This window comes from Cuculus canorus, unplaced genomic scaffold (genome assembly GCF_017976375.1).
Source record: "Cuculus canorus isolate bCucCan1 unplaced genomic scaffold, bCucCan1.pri scaffold_123_arrow_ctg1, whole genome shotgun sequence".
In the NCBI taxonomy this organism is placed as follows: Eukaryota; Metazoa; Chordata; class Aves; order Cuculiformes; family Cuculidae; genus Cuculus; species Cuculus canorus.
Window position 1 is genome coordinate 7895 of NW_026527766.1, and position 27338 is coordinate 35232.

The following is a 27338-nucleotide window of genomic DNA, read 5'->3' on the forward strand; positions in this document are numbered from 1 at the left end:
GGAATCACAGATGAAGAATCTATAGTACAGTGTTCTTGTAATCGCGATTTGCAGTTTGCAATGAAAGCGCTCCCGGGAGAAAGAGCTAACGAGCATCAGCATTCTGGGCTAGCACGTTCCCCTTAGCTGTTAACGGTCAAGGTTTCTAATTCACCAGCGAGCTTTCCTGAGCACAGTCCTGTCGCAGCTGCCCAATCTATACTTAAGCAGACTCCTAAACAGAGAGTGCAGTTACAGGTCAGCAAGAGATCTGATTCTAATGCAGCTTTCTAGGAAACAAGCAACCTCCTATATTTAAGTTAGGTAAAAGAATTTTGCAGTGAACAGGGGAATCACAGATGAAGAATCTATAGTACAGTGTTCTTGTAATCGCGATTTGCAGTTTGCAATGAAAGCGCTCCCGGGAGAAAGAGCTAACGAGCATCAGCATTCTGGGCTAGCACGTTCCCCTTAGCTGTTAACGGTCAACGTCTCCAATTCACCAGCGAGCTTTCCTGAGCACAGTCCTGTGGCTGCTGCCCAATCTATACTTAAGCAGACTCCTAAACAGAGAGTGCAGTTACAGGTCAGCAAGAGATCTGATTCTAATGCAGCTTTCTAGGAAACAAGCAACTTCCTATATTTGGTTAGGAAAAAAGAGTTTACAGTGAACAGGGGAATCACAGATGAAGAATCTATAGTACAGTGTTCTTGTAATCGCGATTTGCAGTTTGCAATGAAAGCGCTCCCGGGAGAAAGAGCTAACGAGCATCAGCATTCTGGGCTAGCACGTTCCCCTTAGCTGTTAACGGTCAAGGTTTCCAATTCACCAGCGAGCTTTCCTGAGCACAGTCCTGTCGCAGCTGCCCAATCTATACTTAAGCAGACTCCTAAACAGAGAGTGCAGTTACAGGTCAGCAAGAGATCTGATTCTAATGCAGCTTTCTAGGAAACAAGCATCCTCCTATATTCGGTTAGGTAAAAGAATTTTGCAGTGAACAGGGGAATCACAGATGAAGAATCTATAGTACAGTGTTCTTGTAATCGCGATTTGCAGTTTGCAATGAAAGCGCTCCCGGGAGAAAGAGGTAACGAGCATCAGCATTCTGGGCTAGCACGTTCCCCTTAGCTGTTAACGGAATAGTTTCCAATTCACCAGCGAGCTTTCCTGAGCACAGTCCTGTCGCAGCTGCCCAATCTATACTTAAGCAGACTCCTAAACAGAGAGTGCAGTTACAGGTCAGCAAGAGATCTGATTCTAATGCAGCTTTCTAGGAAACAAGCATCCTATATTCGGTTAGGTAAAAGAATTTTGCAGTGAACAGGGGAATCACAGATGAAGAATCTATAGTACAGTGTTCTTGTAATCGCGATTTGCAGTTTGCAATGAAAGCGCTCCCGGGAGAAAGAGCTAACGAGCATCAGCATTCTGGGCTAGCACGTTCCCCTTAGCTGTTAACGGTCAACGTCTCCAATTCACCAGCGAGCTTTCCTGAGCACAGTCCTGTCGCAGCTGCCCAATCTATACTTAAGCAGACTCCTAAACAGAGAGTGCAGTTACAGGTCAGCAAGAGATCTGATTCTAATGCAGCTTTCTAGGAAACAAGCAACCTCCTATATTTAGTTAGGTAAAAGAATTTTGCAGTGAACAGGGGAATCACAGATGAAGAATCTATAGTACAGTGTTCTTGTAATCGCGATTTGCAGTTTGCAATGAAAGCGCTCCCGGGAGAAAGAGCTAACGAGCATCAGCATTCTGGGTAAGCACGTTCCCCTTAGCTGTTAACGGTCAACGTCTCCAATTCACCAGCGAGCTTTCCTGAGCACAGTCCCGTGGCTGCTGCCCAATCTATACTTAAGCAGACTCCTAAACAGAGAGTGCAGTTACAGGTCAGCAAGAGATCTGATTCTAATGCAGCTTTCTAGGAAACAAGCAACTTCCTATATTCGGTTAGGTAAAAGAACTTTGCAGTGAACAGGGGAATCACAGATGAAGAATCTATAGTACAGTGTTCTTGTAATCGCGATTTGCAGTTTGCAATGAAAGCGCTCCCGGGAGAAAGAGCTAACGAGCATCAGCATTCTGGGCTAGCACGTTCCCCTTAGCTGTTAACGGTCAAGGTTTCCAATTCACCAGCGAGCTTTCCTGAGCACAGTCCTGTCGCAGCTGCCCAATCTATACTTAAGCAGACTCCTAAACAGAGAGTGCAGTTACAGGTCAGCAAGAGATCTGATTCTAATGCAGCTTTCTAGGAAACAAGCATCCTCCTATATTCGGTTAGGTAAAAGAATTTTGCAGTGAACAGGGGAATCACAGATGAAGAATCTATAGTACAGTGTTCTTGTAATCGCGATTTGCAGTTTGCAATGAAAGCGCTCCCGGGAGAAAGAGCTAACGAGCATCAGCATTCTGGGCTAGCACGTTCCCCTTAGCTGTTAACGGTCAACGTCTCCAATTCACCAGCGAGCTTTCCTGAGCACAGTCCTGTCGCAGCTGCCCAATCTATACTTAAGCAGACTCCTAAACAGAGAGTGCAGTTACAGGTCAGCAAGAGATCTGATTCTAATGCAGCTTTCTAGGAAACAAGCATCCTCCTATATTCGGTTAGGTAAAAGAATTTTGCAGTGAACAGGGGAATCACAGATGAAGAATCTATAGTACAGTGTTCTTGTAATCGCGATTTGCAGTTTGCAATGAAAGCGCTCCCGGGAGAAAGAGCTAACGAGCATCAGCATTCTGGGCTAGCACGTTCCCCTTAGCTGTTAACGGTCAGGTTTCCAATTCACCAGCGAGCTTTCCTGAGCACAGTCCAGTCGCATCTGCCCAATCTATACTTAAGCAGACTCCTAAACAGAGAGTGCAGTTACAGGTCAGCAAGAGATCTGATTCTAATGCAGCTTTCTAGGAAACAAGCGTCTTCCTATATTCGGTTAGGTAAAAGAATTTTGCAGTGAACAGGGGAATCACAGATGAAGAATCTATAGTACAGTGTTCTTGTAATCGCGATTTGCAGTTTGCAATGAAAGCGCTCCCGGGAGAAAGAGCTAACGAGCATCAGCATTCTGGGCTAAGCACGTTCCCCTTAGCTGTTAACGGTCAACGTCTCCAATTCACCAGCGAGCTTTCCTGAGCACAGTCCTGTGGCTGCTGCCCAATCTATACTTAAGCAGACTCCTAAACAGAGAGTGCAGTTACAGGTCAGCAAGAGATCTGATTCTAATGCAGCTTTCTAGGAAACAAGCAACTTCCCATGTTTGGTTAGGCAGAACAGTTTTGCAGTGAACAGGGGAATCACAGATGAAGAATCTATAGTACAGTGTTCTTGTAATCGCGATTTGCAGTTTGCAATGAAAGCGCTCCCGGGAGAAAGAGCTAACGAGCATCAGCATTCTGGGCTAGCACGTTCCCCTTAGCTGTTAACGGTCAAGGTTTCCAATTCACCAGCGAGCTTTCCTGAGCACAGTCCTGTCGCAGCTGCCCAATCTATACTTAAGCAGACTCCTAAACAGAGAGTGCAGTTACAGGTCAGCAAGAGATCTGATTCTAATGCAGCTTTCTAGGAAACAAGCATCCTCCTATATTCGGTTAGGTAAAAGAATTTTGCAGTGAACAGGGGAATCACAGATGAAGAATCTATAGTACAGTGTTCTTGTAATCGCGATTTGCAGTTTGCAATGAAAGCGCTCCCGGGAGAAAGAGCTAACGAGCATCAGCATTCTGGGCTAGCACGTTCCCCTTAGCTGTTAACGGTCAACGTCTCCAATTCACCAGCGAGCTTTCCTGAGCACAGTCCTGTCGCAGCTGCCCAATCTATACTTAAGCAGACTCCTAAACAGAGAGTGCAGTTACAGGTCAGCAAGAGATCTGATTCTAATGCAGCTTTCTAGGAAACAAGCAACCTCCTATATTAGGTTAGGTAAAAGAATTTTGCAGTGAACAGGGGAATCACAGATGAAGAATCTATAGTACAGTGTTCTTGTAATCGCGATTTGCAGTTTGCAATGAAAGCGCTCCCGGGAGAAAGAGCTAACGAGCATCAGCATTCTGGGCTAGCACGTTCCCCTTAGCTGTTAACGGTCAACGTCTCCAATTCACCAGCGAGCTTTCCTGAGCACAGTCCTGTCGCAGCTGCCCAATCTATACTTAAGCAGACTCCTAAACAGAGAGTGCAGTTACAGGTCAGCAAGAGATCTGATTCTAATGCAGCTTTCTAGGAAACAAGCATCCTCCTATATTCGGTTAGGTAAAAGAATTTGCAGTGAACAGGGGAATCACAGATGAAGAATCTATAGTACAGTGTTCTTGTAATCGCGATTTGCAGTTTGCAATGAAAGCGCTCCCGGGAGAAAGAGCTAACGAGCATCAGCATTCTGGGCTAGCACGTTCCCCTTAGCTGTTAACGGTCAAGGTTTCCAATTCACCAGCGAGCTTTCCTGAGCACAGTCCTGTCGCAGCTGCCCAATCTATACTTAAGCAGACTCCTAAACAGAGAGTGCAGTTACAGGTCAGCAAGAGATCTGATTCTAATGCAGCTTTCTAGGAAACAAGCATCCTCCTATATTCGGTTAGGTAAAAAGAGTTTGCAGTGAACAGGGGAATCACAGATGAAGAATCTATAGTACAGTGTTCTTGTAATCGCGATTTGCAGTTTGCAATGAAAGCGCTCCCGGGAGAAAGAGCTAACGAGCATCAGCATTCTGGGCTAGCACGTTCCCCTTAGCTGTTAACGGTCAACGTCTCCAATTCACCAGCGAGCTTTCCTGAGCACAGTCCTGTCGCAGCTGCCCAATCTATACTTAAGCAGACTCCTAAACAGAGAGTGCAGTTACAGGTCAGCAAGAGATCTGATTCTAATGCAGCTTTCTAGGAAACAAGCAACCTCCTATATTTAGTTAGGTAAAAGAATTTTGCAGTGAACAGGGGAATCACAGATGAAGAATCTATAGTACAGTGTTCTTGTAATCACGATTTGCAGTTTGCAATGAAAGCGCTCCCGGGAGAAAGAGCTAACGAGCATCAGCATTCTGGGCTAGCACGTTCCCCTTAGCTGTTAACGGTCAAGGTTCTCCAATTCACCAGCGAGCTTTCCTGAGCACAGTCCTGTCGCAGCTGCCCAATCTATACTTAAGCAGACTCCTAAACAGAGAGTGCAGTTACAGGTCAGCAAGAGATCTGATTCTAATGCAGCTTTCTAGGAAACAAGCATCCTCCTATATTCGGTTAGGAAAAAGAAGTTTGCAGTGAACAGGGGAATCACAGATGAAGAATCTATAGTACAGTGTTCTTGTAATCGCGATTTGCAGTTTGCAATGAAAGCGCTCCCGGGAGAAAGAGCTAACGAGCATCAGCATTCTGGGCTAGCACGTTCCCCTTAGCTGTTAACGGTCAAGGTTCTCCAATTCACCAGCGAGCTTTCCTGAGCACAGTCCTTTCGCAGCTGCCCAATCTATACTTAAGCAGACTCCTAAACAGAGAGTGCAGTTACAGTTCAGCAAGAGATCTGATTCTAATGCAGCACAGCTTTCTAGGAAACAAGCATCCTCCTATATTCGGTTAGGAAAAAAGAGTTTGCAGTGAACAGGGGAAACACAGATGAAGAATCTATAGTACAGTGTTCTTGTAATCGCGATTTGCAGTTTGTAATGAAAGCGCTCCCGGGAGAAAGAGCTAACGAGCATCAGCATTCTGGGCTAGCACGTTCCCCTTAGCTGTTAACGGTCAACGTCTCCAATTCACCAGCCAGCTTTCCTGAGCACAGTCCTGTCGCAGATTGCCAATCTATACTTAAGCAGACTCCTAAACAGAGAGTGCAGTGACAGTTCAGCAAGAGATCTGATTCTAATGCAGCTTTCTAGGAAACAAGCATCCTCCTATATTCGGTTAGGTAAAAGAATTTTGCAGTGAACAGGGGAATCACAGATGAAGAATCTATAGTACAGTGTTCTGGTAATCACGATTTGCAGTTTGCAATGAAAGCGCTCCCGGGAGAAAGAGCTAACGAGCATCAGCATTCTGGGCTAGCACGTTCCCCTTAGCTGTTAACGGTCAACGTCTCCAATTCACCAGCGAGCTTTCCTGAGCACAGTCCTGTCGCAGCTGCCCAATCTATACTTAAGCAGACTCCTAAACAGAGAGTGCAGTTACAGGTCAGCAAGAGATCTGATTCTAATGCAGCTTTCTAGGAAACAAGCAATCCTCCTATATTCGGTTAGGAAAAAAGAGTTTGCAGTGAACAGGGGAATCACAGATGAAGAATCTATAGTACAGTGTTCTTGTAATCGCGATTTGCAGTTTGCAATGAAAGCGCTCCCGGGAGAAAGAGCTAACGAGCATCAGCATTCTGGGCAAGCACGTTCCCCTTAGCTGTTAACGGTCAACGTCTCCAATTCACCAGCGAGCTTTCCTGAGCACAGTCCTGTCGCAGCTGCCCAATCTATACTTAAGCAGACTCCTAAACAGAGAGTGCAGTTACAGGTCAGCAAGAGATCTGATTCTAATGCAGCTTTCTAGGAAACAAGCATCCTCCTATATTCGGTTAGGTAAAAGAATTTTGCAGTGAACAGGGGAATCACAGATGAAGAATCTATAGTACAGTGTTCTTGTAATCGCGATTTGCAGTTTGCAATGAAAGCGCTCCCGGGAGAAAGAGCTAACGAGCATCAGCATTCTGGGCAACCACGTTCCCCTTAGCTGTTAACGGTCAACGTCTCCAATTCACCAGCGAACTTTCCTGAGCACAGTCCTGTCGCAGCTGCCCAATCTATACTTAAGCAGACTCCTAAACAGAGAGTGCAGTTACAGGTCAGCAAGAGATCTGATTCTAATGCAGCTTTCTAGGAAACAAGCATCCTCCTATATTCGGTTAGGTAAAAGAATTTTGCAGTGAACAGGGGAATCACAGATGAAGAATCTATAGTACAGTGTTCTTGTAATCGCGATTTGCAGTTTGCAATGAAAGCGCTCCCGGGAGAAAGAGCTAACGAGCATCAGCATTCTGGGCAAGCACGTTCCCCTTAGCTGTTAACGGTCAACGTCTCCAATTCACCAGCGAGCTTTCCTGAGCACAGTCCTGTCGCAGCTGCCCAATCTATACTTAAGCAGACTCCTAAACATAGAGTGCAGTGACAGGTCAGCAAGAGATCTGATTCTAATGCAGCTTTCTAGGAAACAAGCAACTTCCCATGGATGGTTAGGCAGAACGGTTTTGCAGTGAACAGGGAAATCACAGATGAAGAATCTATAGTACAGACATCTTCTTGTATCGCGATTTGCAGTTTGCAATGAAAGCGCTCCTGGGAGAAAGAGCTAACGAGCATCAGCATTCTGGGCTAGCACGTTCCCCTTAGCTGTTAACGGTCAACGTTTCCAATTCACCAGCGAGCTTTCCTGAGCACAGTCCTGTCGCAGCTGCCCAATCTATACTTAAGCAGACTCCTAAACAGAGAGTGCAGTTACAGGTCAGCAAGAGATCTGATTCTAATGCAGCTTTCTAGGAAACAAGCAACTTCCCACGGTTGGATAAGCAGAAAGCTTTTGCATTGAACAGGGGAATCACAGATGAAGAATCTAGAGTACAGTCTTCTTCTCTTGGCGAGTTGCAGTTTGCAATGAAAGCGCTCCCGGGAGAAAGAGCTAACGAGCAGCAGCATTCTGGGCTAGCGCGTTCACCTTAGCTGTTATTGGTGAACGTTTCCAATTCACCTGCGAGCTTTCCTGAGCACAGTCCTGTCACAGCTGCCCAATCTATTCTTAAGAACACTCCTAAACATAGAGTGCAGTGACAGTTCAGCAAGAGATTCTCATGCAGCTTTCTAGGAAACAAGCAGCTTCGCAGGACACCAGCCCCAACCGACACAACCCCCAACTGACACCACCCCCAACGGACACCAGGCCCATGCAACACCAGCCACAACTGACACCAGCCCTAACACAACCCCAAACTGACACAACCCCCAAATGACACCAGTCCCAACCGACACCACCCCCAATTGACACTAGCCACAACTGATACAACCCCCAATGGACACCATCTCCAACCGGCACAACCCCCAACTGACTCCAGCCCCAACAACACCACCCCCAACCAACACAACTCCCAACTGGCACCAGCCCCAACTGACGCAACCCCCAACTGACACAACTCCCAACTGACACAGGCCCCAACCGACACCAACCACCCACTGACATCAGCCCCCAACTGAGTCCGGCCCCAACCGACACAAACCCCACCCGACACCAGCCCTCAACCGACACCAGCCCCAACTGACACCAGCCCCAACCGACACAACCCCCAACCGACACAACCCCCAACCGACACAACCCCAGACTGACACTAGTCCCAACCGACACATCCCCCAACTGACACCAGCCCCAACTTGGCACATTCCCCAACCGACACCAGGCCCAACTGACACAACCCCCAACTGACACCAGCCCCAACCGACACCAGCCCCAACTGACACCAGCCCTAACCGACACAACCCCCAACCGACACAACCCAAACTGAAACCAGCCACAACTGACACAACCCCCAACTGACAGAACCCCCAACCGACACCGGCCCCAACAAATACCAGCCCCAACCGACACCAGCCCCCAGCCGACACTGGCCCCAACTGACACCAGCCCCCTAAACAACTCATCCTCCAACTCACACTGGCCCTAACTAACACCAGCCTCAACTGACACCAGCTTCCAACTGACCCCAGCCCCAACTCACACAACCCCCATCTGACACCAGCCCAAACTCCAATTGACACCATCAATATCCAAAATGCTTCACAACTGCAGAGCAGCCTCCACACGCTCTCAGCTGGCATGCTTATGTCCCCACTTCCTCTGGGAAGACCCTGTGGTTGGCCTTCTGGGCTGCGAGCACACATTGTCAGCTCATTTTGAGCTTCTCATCGACCAGCACCCCCAAGTCCTTCTCTGCAGGGCTGCTCTCAATCATATCATCCCCCATCCTTGATTGAAACAGGGGATTGCCCCGACCCAGGTGTAGAACCTTGCCCTTGGCCTTGTTGAACGTCATGAGGTTCTCACAGCCCCACTTCTCCAGCCTGTCCCTCTGAATGACATCCTGTCCTTCCAGTGTGGCAACCGCACCACTCAGCTTGGCGTCATCACCAAGGGAAAGAGCAAAGCTGATGCACTTGGAGCAGCGCCGGCTGGTGTCCTTTGACATTTGGATTTGCTAACCAGCCGTGAGCCCAGTGCATGCGATAGCCGACTTTCTCTTTCCATTGGACTTTATCCTCAGTTGAGTGACTGCTCTCATGGAGTGATGTTTGACAGCCTGGACACACTCTTTGCACGCAACACGGCGTCTGCTCTCTTCTGCCTGCTTAAAGCTGTCAGAAATGGACCTCATATCTGTTTTGTGGACCTGTCTCTGGATTATGCTTTCTTGGAAAGCCAGGGAGACAGTGGTGAAAGAGCAGAAAGGCTCTTCATTGCCTTGCCTCTCAACTATTCTCGCTGAAGCTTTCCCATGTGTATTTCTGTTTCCAGCAGAGCTTGCAGGAAATGTTTTTATTAATTCTTCCTTAATTAACCTTCCCCATCAGTGTAGGCAGCACTCAGCTCATGACTTGTCCGTGTTAAACTCCCTGTGATTGGGGATTGCCCAGTCCTCCAATCTGTCCAGATCCCTCTGCAGGGCCTCTCTGCCCTCAAGAGTGTCAACAGCTGCCCGAGTTTTGCACCATCAGCAACTTCGGGCAGTAACCCTACAAGTCATTGTCACCTGTCGAGGGGGACAACGCGATTGATGTCACGAGTGAGTAAATTTGAAAAGATATGCAAGAGACTTCAAGAGGAGAGGTTATCAATGTGTTTGACTCTTTTTGCCTAACAGTATGGCAAAAGTGGAAAATAGCTTTGGAGAGAGGCAGATTGAGACTAGACATGAGGAGGAATTTCTTCACAATGAGGTTGGTGAAGCTCTGGAACAGGTTGCCCGGGGAAGTTGTGGGTGCCCAGGTTCCCTGGAAGTTTCCAAGGCCAGGTTGGACAGAGCCTTGGGCAGACTGATCCAGTGGGAGGTGTCCCTGCCCATGGCAGCGGGGGCTGGAATTGGATGATCTTTAAGGTCCCTTCAAACTCAAACCATTCTATGATTCTATGATCACCCCTCTGCCAGATCGGTGCCGGACAGAGCCTTCCAAACTGTCAGAGACACAAGGGTGCGATGCCCAGCCTGTCAAAACTGTAGGAACGACACGAAGGGTAATTGAGAATCACCCAGTTATGCAATAGGCAACCTAGCAATCACACAAGGGTAACTGATAATCACCCAGCCTGGCACGTCCCCAATGACTTTAAGTTCAGCCACGTTGGGAAGGCAATACATTTAGCCCAGTAGCTGAAGTAGAGACTCCCCTTTTCATCCCTCTAAAAAACAAAATGCAGTGACTTGGACAAACAAGTTAATTTTATTAAGAATAAAACTCATGACTTAATAAGGTTTGTTAGTAACTGCAGAGAAGGCAAAGTTTGTGAAAATATGTTGAAGAATCCAGTTCATACGGCACCCGAATGCATACAGGCATGTGATGAGCAATGATTTATGTGGAGCAATAGCAATCAAACACAGGTAAAGATACCACATAGGTAGGATAAGAGTACAGAGAGAGATGCTAACAATCAGCTTGACGTTAATTAGCTTGATGATAAGAGGTGTATATTTAGACAAAGTGCTTACCCTAATGGAATGCGGGGAGAGGGGACGGAGGGGGATGGGACCCAGCCTGTCTGTTGATCCCAACAGTTTGGATCACATTTTCCCCTCCAGTCTCTTGCCCCGACAAAGTCACCAGCAGGGGTGGGGGGAGTCGAAGTTCAGCCCATTGGCTGATACCTAGAGCTCTGGGGACATTTTTCTTTTCTTCAAGCCTGACCACCTGCTGAACATTTTCCTTTGTTTCCACTGTTCATAGCGAGCTTACACCTAAGGACACAGAAACTTGAGTGAATGTGGTCACTGTATTAATTGCTGATTGGTGGAGAAGGAAGTCTCGCTTTGCATGCCAAAACTCAACAGTACACACCCAGTAGGTGTGGCCTGGAAATGGTAGGGTTGGATCCTTATTTTTCTAGCTGTTCCAGTTCCTGAAAGAACTGCCGGCATTGTTCATCATGCTTCAGAAAGCGACCATTCAGTTCAGTCAGCTTGGCTTGAATTGCTTGCAGGGCTTCCTTGTGTTCCCTGTGTTCTTCTGTCTGAGCCCTCTGCAAACATCTGCCTTCCTCTGATTTCCTCTGGACCGTGGACTTTGTCTCCTCACGCTCCTTCTCCAGCTCTTGACTCCATTCTGCCATTTTTATCCTGCCTACCAGTTTGTTCTCTACCACTTCCACATGCGCAAGTTTGCTTTTCAGGTGAGCATTTTCAGCTTGAACCTCTTCTGTCAAAGCCATCTGCCTACGGAGGTGAGCGTTTTCTTCAGCCAGGTGGGTGTTGGCATTATTCATCTCTGCGAGCTGCGCCTGCAATGCCTCACACGTTTGGCAGTGGGTGCTCGCATAGGAGCGCTCTTCACCTGCAGCCACTCGAGCCTGAAGCTCCTCAGCCGCCTCCTGTGTGAAGTCTCCCTGGTTGTCCTCTGATGCTCCAGTCGCTTCTGCTCCTGCAAGCTAAGGGCAAATATTGTCTTAGATCTCAAGGCCCAGGCTCACCCTGCATCGTTCGTGCACAGGGACGGTGGCAGAAGGTCAAGGAGAAGCGTTCCTCCCCAGCAGGGGACTGCCTGCGCACAGCACTGCAGTGGGTACTTGCCAAAGGAAGGCTTCCCAAGGAAAAGAGGAAAGCAAACACATTGTTCCTGATGTTTTTTCCTACTGGCTGTCTCAGCATGTAACTGAGTGGGCACATTCAAACAGAAGATCAGAACAAAAGCCCAACAGCGCCTCACTCAGCCCTCTATTAACAGCTCTGCAATGTCAGGAAGATCCCAGGGCTTCCTTCTCCTCATCCTTCAGGCCTCATAATTCTTTTCCTACTCAGCCTTCCCCTTAGCATCCATGCCCCTCGCATGGCTGCGGCTGCTCAATGCTGTAACAGCTTTCCTGGGTAATCAAGAAACTTTTGGCCTGATCAGGAAGCGGGCTGGGAGGGAGCCAGTCTTACTCTGAGGATTTGCTTCCCAGAGCTCACTGCTCAGCTCTGCAATGAGTCCATTAAAGCACCCAAAAGCATTTCCAGGCCACGATCCTACATCTCTAAACTCTGTTTTCTACAGCTCCAAGACAACTCCATTCAGAATGAGGGAAGCAGAAACAAACCGACAAATCAATGACAGGCTTGAGGACCCCATTCAGCCCACGTTCTGCCAGTGAACACTTGCTCTCCTCAGCCAGAATGTGCACAGACATAAAACCAAAACCCTCCGCTTGCTGAAAAATACACTGAGCATGGTCTGTATGAGGCTGTTCTTTCTAGCTGTGGACAACACCCTTCTCTTTGGTAGATCCCGAGAATGTTTTTGGAGATAGATTCTAGTGTACAAACTGCATTGCCCTTCTCTTCTCAGCCTTGCACGTGTCTTCTGTGACAGCTGAAGGGTGCCAGTAACTCACAAGGATCAGGCTCTTTCCGAGAAGCATGTCTCATCCACCCGAGCACTCCCCAGAGCTCATCCCCCCCCGGACTGAATGCCAACGTCAAAGGCTACATCGACCACGTGGAATAGCCTTGGGCATCTTCTCTGGGAGCCAGTCCCCTCCGCTGTGCTGTCTGCCAGCACACGGCACAGAGAAGTGGGCAGAGCTGAGGCTGTTGGAACACCCTCCTGCCAAAGCTGAGCACTGGCTCTGCCTCGGCAGCTCTGGAGGAGCGACAAACGCAGCCCAGCACATCCCGTGCAATGGAAGAACCGGGAACAGCAGCCCCGAACTGTCTGGGGCCGGGCTGGCACCAGTCGATCACTGCTGGCGTGCAGCTGGCCCAGGAGTGCCCAGAAGTTCCCTGAGGGGCTCGGCGTCCCCAGCAGCCCAGCCCTGGGCAGCATTTACCTGGCTGTGGTCAGGCACCAGGCGAGTTTCAGGAAATCGCTCCATATCAAGCCTGAATTTCTCTTTCTCCCTCTTGAACTCCTCTATGGCTGTACAAAGGCCCTCTTGATCTAGATGGAAGGAGACCTTCTGCAGCTGCAGTTCCTCTTGGTCCCTTTTGAATTCCTCCATGACCTGCTTGAACTGAGCCTTCTCCAGCTCCACTTCCTCCTTGAGCACACGGAGGTTCTCCAAATCAAGGTGGAAGGAGGCCTTCTGCTGCTTCAGCTCCTCTCGATCCCTTTGGAGATCTTGCCATGCTCTCTTGAGCTCCTCATTTTGCTGGGCAAGGTGGGCCTCCTTCAACGTCAGCTCCTTCTCCCACATTTCAAGTTCCTCTCTCCTCTTCTCCCTGATGCTACCGAGAGTCATTGATCCTGTCGCTAGCAGGGAGGTCGAGGGTTCGTTGTCTGGGTGTTTCTCTTCCGAGGAGAGCGGCAAGCTCTGAGAAACCCCTGCTGCTGGTTCAAGCGATGAGTCCTTCTTGTGCAGTTCTTCTTGCTGCTCTTCCTTAAAGCCTATTGCTTTCTTTTCATGCCCGTTTGCCTGCTTCTTTCTATGGGAATAGATCCAGCAGCAGCCAAGAAGTCCCACTGCTGCAGGAATGGCATCAAGCATAACATCACGGAAGCAGAAATGTGTTTTACAGACTCTCAGCTGATCCCTAGAAGGAGAAACAGAAACCATGGTCAAATGGTCACCTTGATGCCTAAACCAACTTCCCCTTCTTTCTGTGAGTGCTTCCCTGCTCTCTGTTCACATTGGTTGAATTCCCACAGAACCACCCTACCAGCTGTCTCCCAGGCAGAGCACAAACTCCCACAAACGCAGCTCCCATCTGAGCTTTCTGAGGGAGCGCAGCCCTGTTCTTATCCACTTCCCTCTTCAGCTGCACCACCTGTACCAACAATTGTCCCGCACAGCCCTGCGGCACACAAGGCATATACTTGCCTTCCTTCAAACAAGCAAACAAAGCCAAGGACCGTCAGCTTAATCCTCATGTTTACATTCAGGGCCACAGAGGAGTTTTGAGCCACCGTGTCTCTGTGGCCAGGACAGACAATCCTCAGTGGACACATCCTTCTAAGATCAGGTGTGTTCACAGCACAAGGTTCCCCGAGAAGCCAGATAACTCATGCTCAAGATCTGAGAGGAGATTTTGGTAAGCATTCGCTTGGGATTCCTACTCCGAGGACGGTCCGTCCGTTCTGGGGACCGGCTGCTTCATGTCTCCACCAGAAGAAAGATGAGGACCCTCCCAAGTGACTGAGCCCCCGTGCTCTGCAGGCACAGACCCGACTGCACTGCACCTCTCTGCCTCCTCCGCCTCCCTGCTGGAAAAGTTACGCTGCCAAATGCCAAAAGCAGTGGAAGTTGAGGCTGGAGTAGGAGACTGTCCTGAACCACTGCAGAGCAAATCAGCAAGCAGCTAAACTGGAATGGAGCTTCAGCTGCCAGGCTAGGATGCCTCCCTACAAAGCCTGGAGTCAGCGATCCAGCACTCGGGAAATGAATACCATCCGGGAGAGAGAGCACCGGGCAAGGCTGACAGAGTTCAATCAAAAGGGGAGACCTCTGGACACATCGCATACAGAAAACAACCAGGAGCACAGGCTGTGCCTTCAGGAGGCATAAGAACAGGAGCTGACGAAACCCTGAAGAGCTGGAGGCCCTACCATGGGCATTAAAGTCCAAGCAATGACTGCACAGAAGCAGACATGGACAGACCTGACCTACCTTTCAAGCAGTCGGATTTTGCACTCCGGTGGAACTGGCACCGGGCACTGCAACATCCCAATTGCAGCCAAAACGCTTTGTCTATCACAGCCTGAGAAAGGTGCGGGTAGCTCCCAGTGGAGAGACCACCTGCCCCCTCCAGATCGTCCTGGAGAGTGAATCCAGAGTGTGCTTTGCCCTGGACACCAGAGATGTCTCCAAGGCAACAGGTCAGCATCACAAAGGATGACATCACAGAGGCCACGGCCACTGGCCAGCGTGTCACTGGCCCTCAATTCCGTGCATCCCAATCCCCAGAATATCCATTGGCCGTGAGATTTCGCAGCCTTTCCCACCCTCTTCTTCCAGACTGGCCTCATGCACCCCCCCATCAAAACAGACGTCACCCAGAGGTGATGTGGTTTACTTGGACTATAGGAAAGTCTTTGACACAGTATCTCACAGTATCCTTCTTGAAAAACTGGCTACCTCTGGCCTGGGCAGGCACAGCCTCTGCTGGGTTAAAAATTGGCAAGATGGGTGGCCCCAAAGCCTGGTGATAACCCAGCTTTAAACCCAGCTTGAGGCCGGTCACAAGTGGTGTCCCCGGGGCTCGGTGCTGGGTCCAGTTCTGTTCAATGTCTTTATCAAGGACCTGGATGAGGTGAATTAATGCACCCTCAGCAAGTTTGCGGATGACATTGAACTGGGAGGAAGTGCCGATATGCTGGAGGGCAGGGAGGCTTTCCTGAGGGGTCTGAACAGGCTGGATCCATGGGCTGAGGCCAGCGGGATGAGGTTGAACAAGGCCAAGTGCCGAGTCCTGCACTTGGGACACAAGAAACCTTTGCAGTGTTACAGGCCTGGGGAAGAGTGGCTGGAAATCTGCCCGGTGGAGAAGGACCTGGGGGGTGTTGGTCGGCAGGTGACTGACCATGAGCCAGCGGTGGCCCAGGTGGCCCAGGCAGCCAGTGGCATCTTGGTTTGTATGAGAAACAGCAGAGCCAGCAGGAGCAGGGAAGTGGTTCTCCCTCTGTACTCAACACTGATGAGGCCACACCTTGAATCCTGGGTCTGTGTTTTGGCGTCTCACTACAAAGATGACATGGAGCTCCTGGAGTGTGACCAGAGAAGAGGAATGGAACTGGAGAAGGGCCTGGAACTGGTGAAGGGGCTGGAGGACAAGTCTTACGAGGAGCGGCTGAGGGAGCTGTGATTGTTCAGCCCGGAGAAGAGGAGGCTGAGGGGAAACCTTCTCCCTGTCTACAACTGCCTGAAAGGAGGTTGTAGAGAGGTGGGTGTTGGTCTCTTCTCCCAAGCGAGAGGTGATAGGACAGGAGGAGATGGCCTCGAGCTGCTTCAGGGGAAGTTTAGGTGAGACATCAGGAAAAACCTCTTCACAGGAAAGGTTATCAGGCACTGGCAGAGGCTGCTCAGGGAGGTGGTTGAGTCACCATCCCTGGAGGTGTTTAAAAGGAGGGTAGATGAGGTGCTCGGGAACATGATTTAGTAGTGGACAGGTACGGTCGAAGTGGAGATCTCAAAGGTCTTCTCCAACCTAATGATTGTATGATTCTATGACCCTAAAGCCCATCCAGTTCCACCCCAAGTCTCCTCAGATCCTTCTGTTCTCCAGGCTTCACAACCCCAACTTTCTCAGCCTGTCCTCATAGCAGATGTTCTGCAGCCCTAGGATCATCTACACGGCCTCCTCTGGATCTATTCCAACAGATTCATGTCCTTCTTATGTTGTGGTCTCCAGAAACGGATGCAGGCCTCCAGGTGAGGTCTCACCAGAGCGGAGCAGAGGGACAGAATCCCCTCCATCCCCCTGCTGGTCCCACTGCTTTGGGTGCAGCCCAGGACACGGTTTCTGGGCCGTGAGCTCACTTTGTTGATTCACGTGGAGCTTCTCCCCAACACCCCAAGTCCTTCTCCTCAGGGCTGCTCCAAATCCATTCTCTGCCCAGCCCAGATTTGTGCTTGGTATTGCCCCGATCCAGGAGCACGACCTTGCCCTTGGCCTTGCTGAACCTCATGAGGTTCACACTGTCCTGCTGCTTGTCCCAGCTGCAGGCACTGCGTCCGGCAGGAAGGGCCCGGGGCTACAGGGTGTGGAGTGAGGGGAGAGATGGAAAAATGGCCCAGCTGCGACAGAGCCAAGGGAACCTTTCTGTTCCATGATAACAATCACGGAATCAGGCAATCATTCAGGTTGGAAAAGCCCTCCAAGCTCATCCAGTCCAACTATCAGACCAACCTCACTGTGACCACTGAATTCTGTCCCCAAGGGCCATGACCACACAGCTGGTGAACCCCTCCAGGGGTGGAGACTCCACCACTGCTGTGGGCAGCCTCTGCCACCGCTTGAGAGCCCCTTCCATGAAGGAACCTTTCCCAGTATCTGTTCTAACCCTCCCCTGGCGTAACTTCAACCATTTCCTCTCATCCCATCACTTGTTCCTTGGAAGAAGAGCCCAGCACCCGCCTCACCACAACCTCCTTTCCAGGAGCTGCAGAGAGTGATGAGGTCTCCCTTCAGCCTTCTCTTCTCCACGCTAAAGAGCCCCAGATCCTTCAGCCGCTTCCAGAACCCCTGGGCCCCAGACCCTTCCCCAGCTTCCTTCCCATTCTCCGGACAGGTTCCAGTCCCTCCAGGTCTTTCTCGGTGTGAGAGGCCTTCTCTGAAGATCAGACACATCTTGGGAAAATGGTCTGAGCCAAGAACAGATGTGATAAGTGAGAAATACAAGGACCAATGAGCTCCTTTTAATGCCTTGTTAGGACGATCTGGTGGGAAAGCACAAGTCCATCTGTGAAGCAGACACTAGAGGTCACTCAACGCCTGTAGAAAATCGAGTTGCTATTTTCGAGGCGCATGCACAGTGAAAATCAAGACAGTGAATAATTTCTCATCAAATTTATGCATCTGTATCACACCTCCGTGAATTCTGCTCACCTGGAGCCCTGCGTCCAGTTCTGGAGCCCTCAGCACAGGAAGGACACGGATCTGTTGGAGCGAGTCCAGAGGAGGCCACAGAGGTGATCCAAGGGCTGGAGCACCTCCTGTATCAAGACAGGCTAAGAGAGTTGGGGTTGTTGAGCCTGGAGAGGAGAAGGCAGCGGGGAGACCTATGAGCAGCTTCCAGTACTGAAAGGGGCTCCAGGAAAGCTGGTGAGGGGCTCTTGATCAGGGAGGGCAGGGATAGGATGAGAGGGAGTGATTTAGAGCTGAAAGAGGGGAGATTGAGATGAGAGCTTAGGGAGAAATGTTTGCGTGCGAGGGTGGGGAGGCCCTGGCCCAGGCTGCCCAGAGCAGTGGCGGCTGCCCCATCCCCAGAGGGGTTCAAGGCCAGGAGCCCTCTGATCCGGTGGGAGGTGCCCCTGCTCATGGCAGGGGGTGGAGCTGGATGGGCTTTGAGGTTTCTTCCAACCCAAGACAATCCAGGATTCCACGATTCCATCAATTCTAGCAATATTTCTCTCTCTGTTGGGTATAAATTTGTAGGGTCCATGTCAGGGCCTTTACAGTCATGTTTGGGAAATCCTTCATCCGCACGTGTCCAGAATTTGCACAAACTCTGAACAGGTGATGTCTTCTCCCTGACGGTACCAAGAGGCATGGCCACATGAAGGCTTTCCAAAGTGGAATACGCCTGTATCCATGACATACTGCTTGAAGATAATGTCATCATCCGCCTTGCTCTTCTTCTATTGAGGGAACACTACCCTGGGCAGAGAAAGTAGGAAATGAGGAGCTGTGAGATGCTCCAAGTAGAAAACCTGGTCAGAAAGCCATAATCCTTCTTGGTGGTGGAGAGAGCAGTATTGGTTCCCAGTTCCTAGCAAATGGAAGAAGCAAGTATAGTGGATTTGTTTCTATTCACTGCTGTAAAAACTCAACTCATACCTGTGAAACCCAAGGCCACGTTACTAATAAGACTTTGGTAAGTCATGGGGACTCTAGGTCCAAGGTTTTACCACCTACCCATGGGAACTTAAAATAAAATCACTTCAAAATGGATACTGGTCACAGTTCCTCTGCTACAAAAAGCCATCCTAGATAAGTCCCTCGGACCTCCACTGGTCTCAATGAAACTGCTAAGCGTGGTGTACAGGCTAATACTGAAATTGGTTCAGGACCTTGTAATAGGATTTGCCCACACAGGAAATCTCATCCACTCATGAGGAGCGTGTCAAAGCTATCACGATCAGCTCCTTTCTGAAGTCCCCGGCTCTGCAGACACAAGGAGGTCTCAGGACCAGGGGGGCAATGCTGAGTGTTACCTTCGGGCCACATGGAGACAGGGTACAGCAGTCCCTACTCACTCAAGAAGCCTCCAGTGAGCATGCTGGTCAAAGGCACTGTCCTCCTGGGCACTGGAGGCCAGAGCTGTCTGCTGCTCCAGGGCATGTTCCTCAAGCAGCACCTCCTCCAGCTGCATCTGTAGCCAAGGCTCCAACTGAGGAAAGGAAAGACAGTGCCTGGTTAACAAGGGTCCTTCCCAAGGCACAGGACGGTCTCTTCAGGAGGATCGCACCCTGCTCCTGTTGAGAGGGGTAATGGGGTCCTCCTGTTTCACTAATCAGTGCCTGTGACACCTTCTACTCTCTCTGCCTTCTCTCAAGGGAAAAGAACTCCAGTCTCTTCACCTGCCCAGTGACTCTTACGGAACCTTATCTGGCAAACAGACAAACAGACAGACAAGCCAGGAACCTTCCAGAGCACCAAGTTATTTGCCTGCCCCCAGCCAATGCCAAAGCAGCCTGGACAGAATCCCTCCTGAAAATGGAACCACGATAAAGCTGAGGCCTCTTGGAGATGAACATTAGCTGCACAATCCCAGGGTGCAGCGAGGCTGCTGCTATTAAGCTCTGTATACATGGCAGGGCTTGAGCTGTGAGCAACAAATATCCCAGCGAGGACCTGCATCTCCATCACAGACTACCATACACTCAACCACTTGAGCAGAGCCTTTAGGATCTCTCCCGGGGGCAGTGGGGAAACTGGTGTGGCTATAGGAGGACACCTGCCAGAAGTGGGCAGCTCCTAGGGCAGTGCTGAGACGATGCTGGATTATGGCCAGGTGTGGGCAGGGAGGTCCCAAGTGCCAGCGGAACACTGGGAAGCCTGCTCTGGGCTGCAAGGGGACCAAACAACACAGAGGGAGGGTGGCATGTGCCAAACAGGGCAGCAGCTGTTCTCACCATGGTGTCTGAGCTGTCTGTCAGTGGATCCGCAGCCACAGCCTCCCCCAGAACAACTGCTTGGTCTCTCTGGTTGTCTTGTTCCATCTTCTCTTTTGCGTCCTTGAGGATCTTCTCATATTTTTCATTTCCTGAAGGAAGAAAACATCCTCAAATGTGCATGTGCACAGCACCATTCCCATTTGAGCTGGAAGCCTCATTCTCCCAACACTGGCTTCTCCCAGGAACACAGTACTTTAACAATTTTTTGCAAGCGGATCCTGCTACTCCCTTCTGAACCCTGATGTTCCCTCCCTTTCAATCTTTCTCCCACAAAGAAGCATCTCATCCCCTGCAATGTCATGCAAATCCAACCCTGCCAAAATCCCTGCCAGCCTCTGTTACAGCTTTCCAGAGCATTTCTATCCAGCCATCACCTTTCCAGCACTCCAACAGATATGCTGGCAAGCTCTGCAGGATGGTTCCTGGGGCAGAGCCCACAGGCTCATCTGTCAGAGACTCAGGAAGCAACCAGAGGGCTGAGTGTTGGTCTGGCAGTCCCGAAACCTCCAGGCTTGGTGGAGTGGGTGTGAGCTGCCCTGGGGATGGAAGATGTGGAGGAGGTGGGGAACAGAGGATCTTCCTGGGAGCAGACAGGCAGTGCTCACCTTTGATATTCCAGGGGAGGTCCAAGGAGAACCTGGGAAAGTTCCCCTTTCCTTTCAGGGATGTCTCTTCTGGCTCCAGGTGATCCACTTGGGCCAGGAAAATCTGCAGAAGACTACAGGCACTCCAAGCAGGTAGCAGACCTTCAGCACTCGCTCCTTGCCAGGTCCAAGGTAACCCTGCAGACATGGAAGAAGAGGGAAGGAATGCACCAAAGAGGGATTGGTGGAGGGATGGCTCTGATGACAGACACTCTGAGAAGAGAAGGCAACTCTGAGTATCAGAGAACATCACCTTCTAGCTTTCATGCATCAAAAGCCGACGTCTCCTACACCAGGATGCAGCATGTCCTTCAGAGGACTTGCAGGGGTGCATTCCCCCACAGCACAGACCTACAGATCGCCCTCTGCGCAGCACCAACGCAGCTCTGCAGCGAGAGTCAGGCTGAATAAACAGAAGCTCTTTTTCGAGCCACTGTAGAGTGAAGTGTCCCCGTGCCCTCAGCAGGGCTGGCAGCTCCTGTCACAGCACAGCAGTTCCCAGGCGGCTGTTGAGGGCCCTGCCTGGGTAAGGTGACCCTCAGGAGAGCCAGCACCATCCAGCTCCAGTGCTGGCACATGCAGAGAGCTCAGCAGCCAGGGTTCGGAGTGGCGGAAGCGCTCATGCCTCCCTCATGCAGTTGTTGTGGAACAGAGGAGCCACCAGCTGGTTCAAGCAGCCACCCTCGCTACAAGAAGGATGTTGAGGCTCTGGAGCGTGTCAGAGGAGAGCAACGAAGCTGGGGAAGGGGCTGGAGAACAAGTCCTACTAGGAGCGGCTGAGGGACCTGCCGTTGTTTAGCCTAGAGAAGAGGAGGCTGAGGCGAGACCTTATTGCTCTCTACAACTACCTGAAAGGAGGTTGGAGAGAGGTGGGTGCTGGCCTCTTCTCCCAGGGGAAAAAGGACAGGACAAGGGGGAATGGCCTCAAGTTCCACCAGGGGTGGTTCAGACTGGATATCAGGAAGAAGTTTTTCACAGAAATGATCACTGGGCTCTGGCAGAGGCTGCCCAGGGAGGTGGTGGAGTCCCCATCCCTGGAGGTATTTAAAAGACAGGTAGACGAGGTGCTCAATGACATGGTTTAGTGGCAGATAGGAATGGTTGGACTCGATGGTCCAAGAAGTCTTTTCCAACCTGGTGATTCTATGATTCTATGGTTCAGGCCACTTAGGGAGTCTGTAAGACTGTGCTAGCTTGGTCTCCTCAGCCCCCAGCAGTGACTGCTTACAGCCTTCCCTCTCCCAATACTTCTTGTTTGGGGTTTTGTCGGGGGTGGGGGTGGGTTCATTTTCTTTTTCTGTTTATTTTCCCCTGTTTTGTTCCTACAGCCTATCCTGGGCAGTCGGACACGGGGCTGTGGTTAACCACTTGTGCATCCTCCGCACTCACCATGCTGGGGAGGACCAGGGGCTCACGGGGCTGTGGGCAGTCTGCAGTGGCCACGCTGGCGTTTAACACCACGTAGGTGAATCCCAACTTCCCACTGTTCCACAGGGTGACCTCTGTTTCCGCAACATTGTTAAACAGCTGAAGAGAGCACAGAGGAGCGGGGAGTTACAGACACAGGCCTGATGCTGGGAAATTCCTTCTGCTTTCACTGTGATGAGAGCAAATGCACACAACACAGAAGAGAAGCAGGGGCAGAGGAGATGGGGGTGCTCAGGTCTCCCAGGTTAACCTGGGGAACTCACAGCTGTAGGTGCCTCATCACGCTACACAGGAACGGATCTTTATGGCAGCGCGCAGAGGGGCAAAACCAACCCCATGAAGATCAGGGATAACGAAACCCAAGAGGATAAAGTTCTCTGCACTTTAAAGTGTGCTCTAACAGCTGAAACAAAGGAGATGGTATTAAGGCATTACAGAAAAGGCACCCACATACAAGTATTTGCAGAGCTTGCAGTGACAGCAAAAGGAGAGGCAGCACAACACATACGGGGTCAGCAGCCAGAAACATTGGTCGGGTTTTTAACTGAAAATTAGTAAAGTGGGAATTAGTCAGGGATGTTCCTTCCAGCTACAGCAACAGCCCAAGTTAACTTCCTTCCTGGATTATATCATTGATTAAGCAAAGCATTGGAAAAAAGCATCTCTTTGGACCTCAGGCTTTAGGAGCAGATCAGTGTCTTGGGAACTCCATTCCTCTGGAGATAGGCGCTGGGATCCTGCCTGCCCAAAGAGTCAGTGTTAGTTACCTTGAAGACAGGGGTGGGGATGGCCACTAAAAACCAGCTTGGATACAGGACGTATCACTCAAACGTTGTACTTCCAAGCCATAGAGCCAACAAAGTAGCTGGGAGGGGAGAGAGCCCTAGACCTGCTGGTGATAGTTTCAAAGACCTCTGCAAAGAGAAGTGTGTGGTACCTGCAGCCCATAGTCGATCACTGTGATGTCCAGGAGGCAGTTGATAAGCGAAGCCTCCCCGCTCAGTGCAACCTCATAGGTTGGGCCTCCCTCCACCCTGCACAGCGCCACTCGGCTGCAGCACAGTGTACAGTGGGAGGATGTCAAAAACCTGAAGACAGAAGAGGAGAGATCAAGATGTCAAGCATCAAAATCAATGCAGAAGGACAGCCATGGCCTGGAGCAAAGGACAGATGTCGCTGGAGGGGCCTCTTCCTTAAACACAGGCAAAATCATCCTCATGTCATCCTCTATTTGTTACACCTTCCTGTGGAGGAACTGCATGAAAAATGTTCTCCCATATTCACCAATTCATGCATTAATTAACACACTACATTCAAGTAATTTCGGAGGTCTCCTGGCAGCAATAAATTCTCTCTGCTGCAGAACTTGCCCCTAAAAACACCCTTGAATGCCTCTAGAGAAACACAAGACCTGGAGCTGAGTGCCATTGGAGCTGAGTTGCGGACTCCATCTCAGCTCATCTGACTCCCGACGCTTTTCACTCTCTCTCTGACTTGCAGACTGTTCCCTCTCAAGATGCTACAGCAAAATCCACTGCAGAAATTTCCTATCAACCACCTGATTAGAGATGAGATGAATAATGTCCTCCGTATCTGCTATGCAGTTAACATCCTCAGTCAGCCCTGTGACACGATCCACATGGCCCCTCCAATGACCAGTTGCTTCAGCAGTGCTGTGTGACATGCTTGGAGGGGCACAAAGCCGCTCTGGGAGCAGCACTGAGGGCCACCAGTGGGACGGGGCTATACAGCTGGTGGTCATACTGGAAATGCAGAAGTGAGGCTGATTTCCACTCACCTCCTCTATCCCCATGCTGAAGGGCTCTGACTCCACGAACTACCTCTATTCCTTGATCCTCATCAGGCACTGAGTCTCTGCAGTACCTTCTGCCTTCACAGCAGTGGACGGTGGTGCCTGGAAAACAGGGATCGTGGGCTGCAGCAAGCAGCTGGCTGGTCTGGGCGAGACTGCTCTGCTGCAGGTTCCCCCACCTCATGGAGCCAGGAGCAGCTGAGATGGGACCTGGCTGCAAATCAAGCAGGGGGGCTGTCCACACCATCAGCTGAGTGTGGGACCAAGCCCACCCACAGACGAGACATGGGGGCCATCTGCACGTCCTACACACAAGCTTCCCAAGCAATTTGGGTGCACATAGCAGAGGCCTCAAGGACATTTTATACTCTCAAGCCTGCCTGGCTTTATTCACTCCTGCCAAAGGAACAAGTTAGGAAACCTCATGTCTGGACAGGTTAGGTTCTCTGTGACAAAAACAGGGACACGACTCCAGGGAAACTTATTAGAACCAGGAAAATAAGGATTTTAAAGAGCTTGAGACAACCATCCCATTTCAGATGGTGCTTAGGTTTCATCTTGTGCACTCATCTGTGCAGGAGATCTGAGGATCTCTGTTCGGGCATTCTTCTCAAAAGGCAGCTTCCTGGTGTCATAAACAGACTATGCAAAATCTTTTATCCAACCAAACAAAAGTTTATTATGAAAAATTTATTATGAGGTATTCAATTTTGCAAAGCAAGGAAGCAGCGCTGGGTGCGTGGCTGAGGCTGAGTCACATCAGCCAGAGGCGCACCTGGTCCAGGCTCCTCTCCCTTTTTATACATTTGCTGAAAACTGCTACATTTTGGTGCGGAAACGGTGCCCACTGGTGAGCACTGCCCCTCCACTGAACCCCGCACCACAGACAAGCTGGCATCCGCAAAGAAAGACATTTTTGGATCTCCATGCCCCCTCAAGCCAAAAATGCCAAGAGCCGGTTTATTCCCTTAATATTTGATCTAATTTTTGGCTTGAGGTTGGAACTTGTAATCCACTTTTCTTTCCACCATTTTTCTAGACCTAAATTGAACCCATCCCATGTCTGAACTAAAACATGAACAATCCACTACATTTTAAACAATCATTAGGGTTTTACTTTTACCCTCTTCATAGTCCATCATGAGGGTCTTTAGGGGTAGCATTACACGTCCTTAGTGGCATTGTTTACTGACACAAAGCCAACCATTCAATCCGGTCCTGCCCTCTGCTCTATGGCCTCTTTGATTTCTTTCGGCAATACTGGGTGATACGTTCCCAATCCTTTTCCCAGACGTTCCAAATTTCAGGGATAAGTCTGAGTTTACCACACTCCAGTTTAATGATGTTCGCCCCCCGGGGAGCTCTCTCGCAATTATAATACCGGGGGATCTCAGGGAAACACTCAATACACTCAGCCCTTCTTCGTCCGGCAATACAATACCATCTAGATTTACACTTTATACACTCACACAATACCCAGGCAGATGCCCCCTGCGTCGTTGCAATATTCCACATTGTAAACATGGAATAACACCGACCCACCCGTCGATAACCTGTTGATCCCGATCAAACACGAGCACCCTCTGAGCTGGGGTTCCATACACCCCTCCCAGGTCTACCTTTCCCCTCTCCCCTCCTTTCCCAGTTTCCCCCTCCCTTAGATATCCCCACGGTTCCAATCCAAACCACTGCAGCAGCGCTCTTTCACTCGCTCTTGCCAGTCCATCTTCGTCACCTCAGCCTCAGGGATGGGGGTTCTCTCCGCTCTGGATTCGGGAAGCGCGACTCCATCAAGAGTACCTGGAAAGGCCCTTCCCAGTCAGGGGTTAATGCTTTGCCAACTGTCGATGAGTCCGGGCGGGTCCGGCCCGGGCAGTCCCGCAGGCAGAGGCACACGGGGGGGAGGGGGGGAACAGCCCCCGCTGCGGCACCACCTTCCCCCCTCCCCCCCGCGGCAGCCGGGTAAAAACCGCCCGGACGGGGTATAACCCTCGATAGCTCACTCTTAGCCCCCGTTCCCGAGAAAATTCAAAAATCTCATAGTCTCAATTCGTACCACCCCCATCCCTAGTTGTAGCTGGAACTCTCGGGCCAATAAATTACACCCCGCTTCGGGCACTAACAAAGCATCCCCCGGTCCCTATCGGTTTCCCCTCGAATTCTGATCTCTTTAATAACTGCCACCTTAAATCCCTTCCCCTTTGCCCCAACCACCCTTATCTCCTCACCATTCGTTTTACACCCCTTGGGGACCCGCACTGGGCACATCCTTTCTGCCCCCGTGTCTGCCAACAGGGTATATTCTTCCTCCTGGGCTCCAACTTTCATCAAGGCTTCCTGTGGATGTTCTTGCCCAGCAGGCAGAGCCCCTGAGCCCCTGTGCCAGATGCTCTTCTCTGCTCTCAGAGAACACCTTCATGTCCTTTTCCCTTTTCAGTTCAACCAGTGCCTTCTGTGTCACCAGCAGAGCTGCCCGCTCCGCCTCCAGACCTGCCTCCAATGCCTCATCCACTGTTTTCAACCCTTCCTAAGTCTCTCTGACCTCCCTTTTCCTTGAGCTGCCGCCCGTGCAGCTGCTGCCAGGGATGGATCACCAACGGCGCTAAAGACAAATGGGAGCGATACAAAGAGGGCACATCCCGGGGAGAGACCATAACCGCGCCAGAAATCACCCTCCGCTCATCGTTACAGGCGAACCCTGAAGATAAGGGGCGCATCTCGAACTGTGGGAGGCTCACCGGGAGAGGCTGTCCCGGGCAGCATCTGGATTTGCTGAGGGAGGAAAGTAGCCGATAAATCCCCTCGTTTGTTTCCTGTGAGCCGTCTGAAAGAAGCACTGTCTGCTTCTCAGCTCGGCTGTAAGGAGCTCCTCCAGTTTCCTCAGCCTGGGGTAGGGGGGAGGCTGGGTTGGAGTTTTCCTCAAGAGCAGGACCAGGTTCTGCCACCCCTCATCCCCCGCTGCCAGACCAGTAGCCTCCTCTGTCAAACTCCAAAACCCACTTTCCCCACCGGCCCAACAGCCACGGAGCAGCTGGAATCTCAGCCTCTGGTCCCAGGCATGAGCATTCTCTAAGCCACCTCGCCAAATCTCCTTTTTCCCTTTCCCCCTTAGAAGGGATCCCCCTTTTTGGAGCACCCCTCGGGGCTGCTCCTCGTCCCTGTTCCCCCCCCTCCCCCGAGGGAGCCTCGGTGGAGGGGCCCTGGAGGTGGAATCCTTCTCTGTTCTCTCGCTGTCGGGACAGTAGCCGCGACCAAGTCACAAAAGTGACCTGAAGTACTTCTCCCCCTGCCTCTGACTCTAGGTCAATCCCGGAATATTTTTGCATGTTCTGTTTCACCCTCTCCAATCATTCTCTTGGAGTCTCCTCCTTATTCTGTTGACTGTCAAATACCTCACTGGCATTCTGTCCCCCAGCTACGGCTTCTCTTATACCTCCGATGGCCGCATCTCTGT

General features: G+C 50.7%; 1 protein-coding gene across 9 annotated transcripts; it reads right to left on the reverse strand.

The window, feature by feature from the left end:
• Positions 1 to 10443: 10443 nt before the first annotated feature.
• LOC128850623 (trichohyalin-like) lies at positions 10444 to 26737 on the reverse strand. 9 transcript variants are annotated; one of them, XM_054055593.1, is made up of 11 exons: positions 26113 to 26737; positions 25620 to 25684; positions 23870 to 23986; positions 23009 to 23159; positions 22335 to 22474; positions 22033 to 22170; positions 20605 to 20781; positions 19958 to 20088; positions 19079 to 19212; positions 12995 to 13697; positions 10444 to 11617 (listed from the first exon to the last, which is right to left on the reverse strand). In XM_054055593.1, the coding sequence occupies exons 8-11, from the start codon at positions 20042 to 20044 to the stop codon at positions 11069 to 11071; spliced, it is 1473 nt and encodes a 490-aa protein (XP_053911568.1). In that variant the 5' UTR covers positions 20045 to 20088; positions 20605 to 20781; positions 22033 to 22170; positions 22335 to 22474; positions 23009 to 23159; positions 23870 to 23986; positions 25620 to 25684; positions 26113 to 26737; the 3' UTR covers positions 10444 to 11068. The 9 variants fall into 9 exon arrangements, with proteins under 9 accessions (XP_053911568.1, XP_053911567.1, XP_053911566.1 ...); XM_054055592.1 differs by having other exon boundaries at positions 25571 to 25684; XM_054055591.1 differs by lacking the exon at positions 26113 to 26737 and having other exon boundaries at positions 25620 to 25949.
• Positions 26738 to 27338: the final 601 nt, after the last annotated feature.